Below are 9,718 nucleotides of genomic sequence, written 5' to 3'. Positions count from 1 at the left end.
GGCGACGCATAGAGCTGGCTTAGATAATCAGCTGAAGCAGCTGTCAAGTGAAAAACCGCGTTGACCGCGACATCTGATTGGTCAACAATTTTGAGAAGTAACATGGCGACTAAAGTGATCTCATTGGTGCACAGTTGTATAGCTTAGTGGCATCAGATCTGTTTGAATGGGAGCAAATAAACGTAAACCAGAATTTTTTTTCAAATTTTAGAAATAAAAAAAAAGCCATTTTTTTCTCCATAGCGTTATTAAAAATGTATTTATCTCATTCCATTCAACATCCCCATTAAACTTTACTTTAGATTATTTTTGCACGATCCATATAAACATAAATATAAACAAAATATAAACATGAGTATATAATTTCTTACTTGTCTTTCAGAAAACCTTGTTATAGAGAAAACTATAAGAACTGAAAAATGATAATTACCCAAGTTGCCAACCCAACACTTAGCTGCATGAAAGTCAGGTGTGTGGAGAACAAACTCTTGAGTATTTGGATCGTAAGTCGCTGTAGTTCTCATCCTTTTTGTATTGCTGCCATGTCCCACTTCGGTTAAGGCATAACATCCCAGCAACTTAAGGACAATAAAATAAAGTTTATTCACTCAATTGTTATTAAATTCTTCTTGCATACTTTTTTTTAAAACTAAGACGAGAGTAAATACCTTTTTAGTCCAAATGGCATTAAATATTGGTAGATGTCTATCAGTGCCCAAACTCAGAATTGTATTGCCGAAAAGATAAACTCCAATTGCTATTTTAACTGATAATGAAGGATCAAACATACAAGTCGCCTCGTTCAGTGTCATCAGGAAACCTGTCTATGAAATAAAAAATTGCGTATTCGTATTTTTATCAAGAAAATAAAACAAAGAAATACTATATTGATCTAAAATGAGACTACCTTAATTCTATAACTCTCTTGGCCAATATTTTTTGGTAGCAGCTTCGTGTGATGCAGGCGAGCTAGTTGTCTTGCCGCCCGTCTTTTTTGCTCGTCAGCGCTGGGTGTGCTTCCGCGGCATGGATGAAATTCGGGATCGGATTCCATTGCCTTCCATAACTTTATCTATAGAAATATAAAATTCGAGAAAAATGAAACTCTTCATTCTATAAGACTAAGAGATTAGAAATTCAAAAAGAATAATTTATACAGTTTTTATAAAAATGTTTACCTTCAGTCGAATACACTCAGGATCTTCCAAAACCATGCGAAGATGTTTCCAGCAGAAGGTGGCCGATTTACGATATTTATCAAGATCTCCTCCAGGGGGCAAGTCATCCATCCACTGAGCATTTTCTTCAAATACGTGACTTTTTGTGTTCCCAGACATGGCGAATTTTTACTTAAAATTTCCTATAAACAAATAGAATACTTTTACTTAAGGGCATCTAGTACACTATGGCATCATAAATTACCGATCGTTCCGTGTGCATATTTATTCGCCACTTATTTGAAAATAGGGGAATCAAAATTTCGTGCCTCATTTTGTACATGCACGTCACTTATGATAGAGACAGAATATTAAAAAATATATTTAAACAAAATATAGAGCCCGAATTAACTACGGACAGTGGTGCCCCATACTATTATCTACTTATTAAAAAATAGCACCATGTTTAATTTCCCTGCTTATAAATAACTGTATGGAAGTAAGAACCATAAATCTGGTTGTCACAATTACAAAAACTAGTGAAAAATAGATCAGCTACACATGACATAGTACTGGGAGGCAACTATATCACTTGGAACAAAAAACATTGATAAAACATATCTGAATAACAAAATACGCAACATTATAATTTTAGATACTCTTATCATACCAGTTTTTTTCCGTACGAAAAAGTTGGCTCATCTAAATGTAAATTCTTTATAATAAAATATTATGATACTTCTTTGTTATTAACGCCATATTGCCTTTCTTCTAAATGCCAGAGGCATTTTAAAAACAACATAGATACTGTAGCTCGTTTCAAAGGCGAAGCGAAGGTGTTGCAACAGCCTGCGACATTGCTGTAGTCAGTGCAAATCGTCTTTTTCGGTGGTGCGGATGTGTAAACACAGATGTCAAGAACGTGAAAAATAAAGGTTTTTATCATCGTAAATTTAATGTATCCTATCATTACTCAACTCATTTCACGTTAAGATGCCAAATATCTTGATAAAGAAGTTATAATCCCCTCAAAATTGAATTTTTTCTATGGTGAATACCCTGGTACCCTGGGCGTGTCCACCAAGAAGGTATACATAGTCGATTGTTCTTGCAAAAAAAATATCTTAAATGAAGTATATGCACGATTCGCTTACAATTGATCCAAATGAAGATGATCTGGAGGCCCGAAGCTGATTTTTTTTAATCCAGTTACAAGCAAAAATATAACGTGGTGGGTACACGGGAAACCCGGGTGTGCACACAAGGGATAAAGCTGAAAATTGCTTAATTTAAATATATAAATACTGAACTGCAAATTAAAACATTTAAAGCGGAACGCTTTTGAATTTATAACTTTTAAAGGAATATCAAGCTTTTATCATTCTTCAATTTAACCATTTTTAATTAAATTGGGAAAAAATGAAATATTTTAAATTTATATAAATTTACTGAACAGTTAAAAAAATTCTGGTTAAAATACATAAATCCTCGCTATCATTTACAATGCTCTGAATGGAAGAATAAATTGAAAAATCGTAAATATTCAAAAGTATCTCATTTTAGACAATTTTAAGATAGAAACATTATAAAAATGGAACGATTAACAAATTTTTCAAACTGGACACTTTTTCATTCAGAATATAAATGATTCAACTTTAAGTCATTTCAAATTAATAATTGTTCTTTATACATAAAATTTAAAAACTTTCACTCCAAAATAAAAATGTTGTTAATGAAACAGTAAAAATTGTAACGTTCAAGGTATAAATTCAATACTCGGAAATTTTAACAATTCAAGACTTTCTATTTCAAAAAATTCAGTTTCTAATTTTAACTTTTTCATATTGAAATTATAATGGCTCATTTTAATTAAACATTTAAATATTGCTGAATATTAATACATTGTTGTTTTTTTTTCATTCGAAGATTTCGAATTTAATAGGTTGACAATGGAATGTTTTATCAGAAACAATATTTTAATAATATTTTAAATTGAATAAAAGAATGGAATTGTGAATATTTTAATTTGGTATTTCTTAAACTACTAAGGCTTTCGAATTAGAATAGCGCAATTGTTTGAGTTAAGGTCTGTACATTTTTTTAAATTTTGAACGGATTCAGAATCGACTGGTAAAATTAATTACTGTTCAACTTTTAATACAGGTCAAAAAATAAATTCACTGGAATTTACAAACAGAAAACAACGTCAGCCCCAAAACCTGTATAATAACGGGGTTTCACTGTAATTGAAGCCGCGCTTCAAAAATGGACAGTCACTAAATTTTCGATTTCGGAGGGGAAATAAAAGAATTAACATCAATTTAAATTATTAATCAACTCAATACTTTCAAATAACAAGGGTATCTTTAGGTACGCTTTTTTTGAATTTATACTTTCCTCAATGAAATGTGTGTATCAGAGAAAAAATCAAGAAGACGAAATTTTGAACCATTTGCGACAAAAATTCAATTTAAAAATTTGCGAACGAATGGCTATCGAGCCGGTGTAAAAGTATTTCGAAGCGTCGGTAGCTCCATGGTAGAGCGCTCGGCTGGTAGCTGCAAAGTTGTGCGTTCGATTATTGCTATCCGTACTTTATTATTTTTTTATTAAACATAATGTTTGTTTATTCCATGTTTGAATAACATTCAATACAATTATACCATTCAATAATGACTTTTTCCTTATTTTTAATAAAAACTCTGTTTATCGTACTTTTATTATCACGCATTTGGACAATTGTGCATTTTATTAAAGTTCTTTATCCTTCAATAGTTTCTATTATTTCTGTTTTTAAATTAAAGTAGGAACAAAGTACTGCAAATGAAAATTGCAATAATAAATAGAAAATTAAAAGGTTTTCCGCAAAAACTACAAAAAAAACACATAAATCATAGCCAATTATCTTTTTGGGTTAATCTCAGCTACTTTGCAAAATCAAAAAAAAAATATTTCAAACAAAATTTGTAGATCACATCGAAATACACATTTCTTATTTAAATTTTTTTCTGCAAGTGATAGTTTCCCAGAAAATCAGAGATATATCAATTTTCATTTTTAAAACACCCATAAAGGGAGCGTTTACTTATGTCACGCACCAAGGGGTGGGGGGAAGAAGTTCTTGTCAAGCGTGACAAATCTTGACATATGTGGGGACAAGTCATTCTGCGCGTGATGCCACGGAGGGTTTTCTTTTTTTGAATTGACAACCTGAAATGTATTAAACAGTATTATATCAGGTTTAAATTTTTGATTATGTCCAGGTAACTCTTGATTCCCATATTTAAGAAGATTCCAAAAAGTATTTTATAATTATTTTAAAAAATGTAAAAGGGGAGGGGGTCGAAAGAACGTGACGTTTTATTACAGGTGGGGTCTCGTTAATTCGTGACTGAGAGTGGCAAGGGGTACGGGGGGGGGGGGGGGGGGGGGGGGTAAAAAGCTTGAAATAAAGCGTGACTTCATATGTGAACGCTCCCAAACCATTTTGCATATTAGCTGAGATAAACCCAACCCACGATTTTCATGGTTTTTTGATGATTTCACCATTAAAATCAAATTTGCACTAATTTTCAATATCATGTTCGTAATCAGCGCGGAAAAACACATAAGTGCACGGAGCCCGAAGAAAATCGGGCATACACACTTTTCAGAAGTTCACCCCAAAATCTTCCATGAATCCTAACAAAAGTTTAGGTGATCGTTAATTTTAATTTTCTGAAAATACGCTCGGCTTCCGACGCCTTTGAAATTTTCAATATCTAATTTACAGCCGTTCATACAGCCGTTCATTTCGTTATATTAAGGTGCATATTTTCTGACATTTTTATCGCAAAATTTCTATTATTGTAGAACTTATGTTGATTTGAACACAAAAAAAATTGTATTTTGTGATTGCAGAAAAAAGTAACATTTCCTTGATTATTTCGAAAACTAACAAAGTCATTAAATTTATTTGCAAGACTAAAATATGCGCAATAAAATTTCCTCTCGGTGGATGTTATTTAAAAATTAAAATTTAACCTGAAAAAAAATATAACCTAGGGGCTAACTGAAACGACGGCGTTTTGGGCGTATCCTTTTGATCGCCACCGGTCCAATTGTGCAAACGAGTGAGAATAAAAATACGATAGAGTTTTTATTGAAACTAAGGAATACATAATTATATAACATGTTAATGAAAAATGGAATAAACAAGTATTTTGTTAATAAAGAAATAAAGAAGAAAGTACGGATAGCGATAATCGAACGCGCAACCATGCGTCTTCTTGATTTTTCTCAGAAAACCTCTGGTATGTACATTTCATTGGGGAGAGTATCAATTCAAACAAAACAAAAGCGTACCTGAAGGTCCCTTTGACTATATAACTTTTAGGTATATATAGTATTTGTGGAATTTTCAGTTTGATTTGCACCTAAAACTGACAGAAATGTTACATACAGAGGAAAAACGATCTAATGTAAGTCTAATTTTTCTGTTGTGATCCCTTTTCCATAATGTAAGTGTGCCTTTCCAGAAAATCGACAAAGATACTTTTCTGATTACACCATACCACCTTGATCAAAAAGTTCCCGGAATTATCACCGTGTGGCGCCCCCTGCTGTCCGATTCACATTTTTTCGTTTCTGTAGGTTGTCACACCTTTTAACAATATTTCCTGCGAATTTCAACTTTCTAGCTTGACATTTGTAAATGTAACGCAATTTTGAGTGCATCTGTTTTTTTGCGAATTTCGATTTTTGGAATGCACCATGACAATACACCGTCGCACAATGCTATCATTATCCGTAAGTTTCTCACCAAAAACTCAACTAATACAATTCCGCAGCCATCAAATTCTCCAGATTTAGCTCCCTGTGACTTTTTTTGTTCGATCGACCGAAAAAACCACCACGCGGAACGCGTTTTAGCAGCCGATTGGAGATAATACAAAAATCGAAAACGTCACTGATACGCATACCGAAAATTGAGTATCAAAAATGTTTCGAGAGCTGGATCAAGCGCTGGCATAAGCTCGTGGCAGTCGATGGGAATTACTTTGAAGGGGACCACATCAATATTCAAGAATAAACTTATATTTTTAATTTTAAAAATAAATTGCGGGAAATTTTTGATCAAGATAGTATGTTCCTCATTTAATTTTAACACTTTAAAATTATTTCACTTTAAACGTATGAGTTTTCAAATCTTAAATAATAACACAAATTAGCAGGTACTTAACATTTTTTTTCTAATACCTACTTGGTAATTGTAAAGTCGAATTAAACGACAATATCACTAATGTAATGCGTTTTCCTTAATAAGGCAGTATTATATTTGCGTATTCGTCTTTAAATCTTTAAAAAGAACTGATAAATAATTAGCAATCCCAATTTTAATTTATTGTTATCGAAAGGTAAGATAACATTTATTATCAAAAAAGTGAACATGATATCTATTGTCGAAACGTTAACCTGACATCAACTGTCACTTTGTGCCTTGTGGTGGCCTTGTGATGAAAATCAATATGAAAAAAAGGAATGAAAAAACAAAAGTATCGCTACGAACCTCGAGATTATTATGCATGCATAATTATTATTATCGAATAGCTAACATGACATTTTCTATCAAAACGTTAACCTCATATACATAAACTGTCATTCTGTGTAACTCTTGTGATATAAATCCAAACTCAGAAAATCTTCCCACTGCGCGGGCACATTTTCTTCACGCCTGGCTAGCTTTATTTGTAAGTTTGGTAGGGTACACGTCTGTTGGATCTCACGCACAAAGCTTTTAAAATTGAAGGTCGAAGCATTGACAACTGTCATTTGGCGTTTGTCATGGACATAGGAAACAAGGGACTAGGCATGCCATTTCGGGGGTGATGCAATGAGGGGGGAGGTCCGCCACCTTTTGATGTCCCGCGACAAACATGGCAGTCCCCACATGTTTATATTTTCATCCACAGTTTGTCAGCAAAAACGCTCGTGCGCATAATCAAATGACACATCGTAAGATGGCGGCTCTCCCCACTCATGGAATTCTCCCCCCTCCCGTGGATTCAACCCCGCTCGCCCAGTTAGGATGGAATGCCTAGTCCCTTATTTCCTATGTCCACGGCGCTTGTGAATTCTCTTTTGATAAAGCTCCTTCGCTTTAACGAACACATTCTCATCGCGCATCTCGTGCTTGGCATTCGTTTTTGTATATAAAGTGCGAACTTTGGTACATTCAGTTCAACTCTGTTGTATCAAATATATATTATATTATATTTATTTGTATTCCTCGGTCTGGGACTGCTTACACAGTGTTTTGCAAAATAAAGTACAAATTTTACTTTAATATTTGTATTTTATTTTGTATTAATTTTTATTCTCAGCTACCCTAAAAAATGTATCATTTCAATAAACTTACATTATTACAATTCATAATATATATGCATTGATATTGAAACAAATATTGCCTGGTTTTTATAATGAAAAAAGTGCGAAACCTATATATAAAAGAATAGAATTTTTGTTCATAACATTTTATTGCTTCTTGTGTGGTATTTTTAGAACAATAATTTATTTTAATTTTCAATGTTATTTTTTACGATTCGAACCAAAAATATGCATCCTAACAAAAAAATAATCAATAAAAAATGTGTGTAACTTTTTTGGGTAAAAAACTTTTGTCTATTAATTTTTATTCTTACCTTGTGTCGTTTTTCACAAATCTTTTTTAAACATTTTTAATGTTATTTTATCTGAAATAGGCAGAACAAGCGCACTTTATCTGCCCGCGGATCGGCAGTAAAATCGCATTTTATTGTACTGAGTTCTAACGTCACACCACGCGCGCGCGTATGCGGTACAATCAAGCGCTGTTTTCCAAAAAGAGCTCCTATTCTGTCTATTTCAGACAAAGGATCGTATGAACCACGGCAGTAAAGTTGTTTTATACTCGGAGGCAGTTTTACCGTCCCCGCTTTCGGTTCAAACGTAAAATTCTGCATCCTCGTATAAAGTTCAACGTTACTGTCTAGGTACATAAACTACTATTTTACGATTAAAACAAAAACTACGCATCCTATCAAAAAGTTAAGAATAAAAAATCTGTAGATCTATTTTGGGTACATAATTTTTATCTTCGTATTTTTACGCAGCTTGTGTCGTTTGTAAACAAAATTTAATTTTTAATTTTTAATGTTGGTTTTTATGAATAAAATAAAAACTACACATCCTATCAAGAAGTAATAATTAACAAATTTGTATATCTTTTTTGGGTCAACAACTTTTGTCTACTAATCTCTTTTTTGTACCTTATGTACCTACGCGTCCTTTCAAGAAGATATTATTAAACAATTTGTAGTTCTTTTTTGGGTGCACAACTTTTGTCTATTTTTTTTCGTATCTTGCACTGTTTTTCCAAAAAATTAATTAATTTTTTATTTTTCAAATATTATTTTTTACAATGAAAACAAAAACTACGTATCCTATCAGAAAACGATTAATCACAAATTTGTAGCTTTTTCCGATGAATAAGTTTTGTCCATACATTTTTTTGTAGCTTGTGTCGTTTGTCCAAAAATTTATTTTTTTAAAATATTTTTGAACGAATAGAGGGTGCACAGCGTGAAATGAACTAAAAAATGGGGAAATGGGGTGATTTTGACATATTTAATTTCTAAAGGACTTTATATGTATTCAAGAATCTAAGTGAAGTACGTTAAAGTTTTTTTGGCCCATAATGTTGGGAAACAGAAATATCTTTTAAAAGCTGATTTATAAATCTAGAAAAAATACATTTAACATTTTATGGTCCTCTTCGTAGACGAATATATTTATTTGTATGACTAAAACTGAGTTTATACTAACTAGTCTTTGTGCACAAAGGTGCACACTAAGGTCTCACTAAGGTGATATTTTATACCTAAATACAAAGAGTAAAATATATTTTTATCTACTATGGGAACTATATACCGAAAAGCGAAACGCTAAATTCTTTATCCAAATTCGAAAATGTAAAAACTAAAGCTTGCGAGGACTTACGTAGATGGATTATAAAGGTTAGTACAAGCGAAGTAAGAAAACCAAAACTTTCTATATTATTTTCTTTTTCAATGCGAAGAGAATTTTAACGCTAATTCTAAAATTGTATTTTTAATAAAAAAGGGAGGAAGAGTTTCGCAAAATGAAATGTTTTATTTTAAATTATTTTTTGTGCGATTAAAATTAGAATTTCTGATTTTTCAAGAAAATTCAAGAGATTGTTATAATATTCTTGTAGAGATAAATTGTTCGAATTTCCGAGCACTGCGAATAGCCGTACATAGAATGTCTAAGCCTAATAAAATAATTATTATTATTATACCATTAAGCCATTTCCCTTTCGGGGTAGGCGTGACTCACTCGGCAGGGGAAAGGAGTAGTGTGTGGATGGGATAGAGATTTTTCAGATTGATCCAGAAATCTCGTGCTATTATGTAAATAAAATGTTCGTTCCGCAACACTGCTCCGACCCAGGTTGCTGATCAATCTCTCTAGCAATCACTCCAAGCGAAGAACCTCACGAAGCCGTTATGTAAGGTTCCCCA

At 32.5% G+C, this 9,718-nt stretch overlaps 2 protein-coding genes across 3 annotated transcripts in view; one reads left to right on the top strand and one right to left on the bottom strand.

The window, feature by feature from the left end:
* Positions 1–9,718, bottom strand: part of LOC117178809 (peroxisomal acyl-coenzyme A oxidase 3-like) — a 36,212-nt gene that overhangs the window by 15,934 nt on the left and 10,560 nt on the right. The window contains exons 1-5 of one of the 2 annotated variants that reach the window (XM_033370297.1): positions 7,838–7,986; positions 1,179–1,360; positions 908–1,072; positions 669–824; positions 431–578 (exon numbers count right to left, since the gene is read on the bottom strand). In XM_033370297.1, the coding sequence (XP_033226188.1) occupies positions 431–578; positions 669–824; positions 908–1,072; positions 1,179–1,337 (628 nt within the window). In that variant the 5' untranslated portion in view covers positions 1,338–1,360; positions 7,838–7,986. Of the gene's footprint in view, positions 1–430; positions 579–668; positions 825–907; positions 1,073–1,178; positions 1,361–7,837; positions 7,987–9,718 lie in introns of those variants that run through there. The other variant, XM_033370296.1, reaches the window with a different exon arrangement.
* The window catches only part of LOC117178808 (ankyrin repeat and zinc finger domain-containing protein 1-like), a 29,862-nt gene continuing 26,021 nt past the window's right edge, over positions 5,878–9,718 (top strand). Inside the window, exon 1 of the mRNA XM_033370295.1 lies at positions 5,878–5,945. Coding sequence (XP_033226186.1) covers positions 5,903–5,945 — 43 coding nt within the window. The 5' untranslated portion in view covers positions 5,878–5,902. The remainder of the gene's footprint in view (positions 5,946–9,718) is intronic.

The sequence above is a fragment of the Belonocnema kinseyi genome, chromosome 8, assembly GCF_010883055.1.
Source record: "Belonocnema kinseyi isolate 2016_QV_RU_SX_M_011 chromosome 8, B_treatae_v1, whole genome shotgun sequence".
Lineage (NCBI taxonomy): Eukaryota > Metazoa > Arthropoda > Insecta > Hymenoptera > Cynipidae > Belonocnema > Belonocnema kinseyi.
This window is presented reverse-complemented; position numbering and strand designations above follow the sequence as displayed.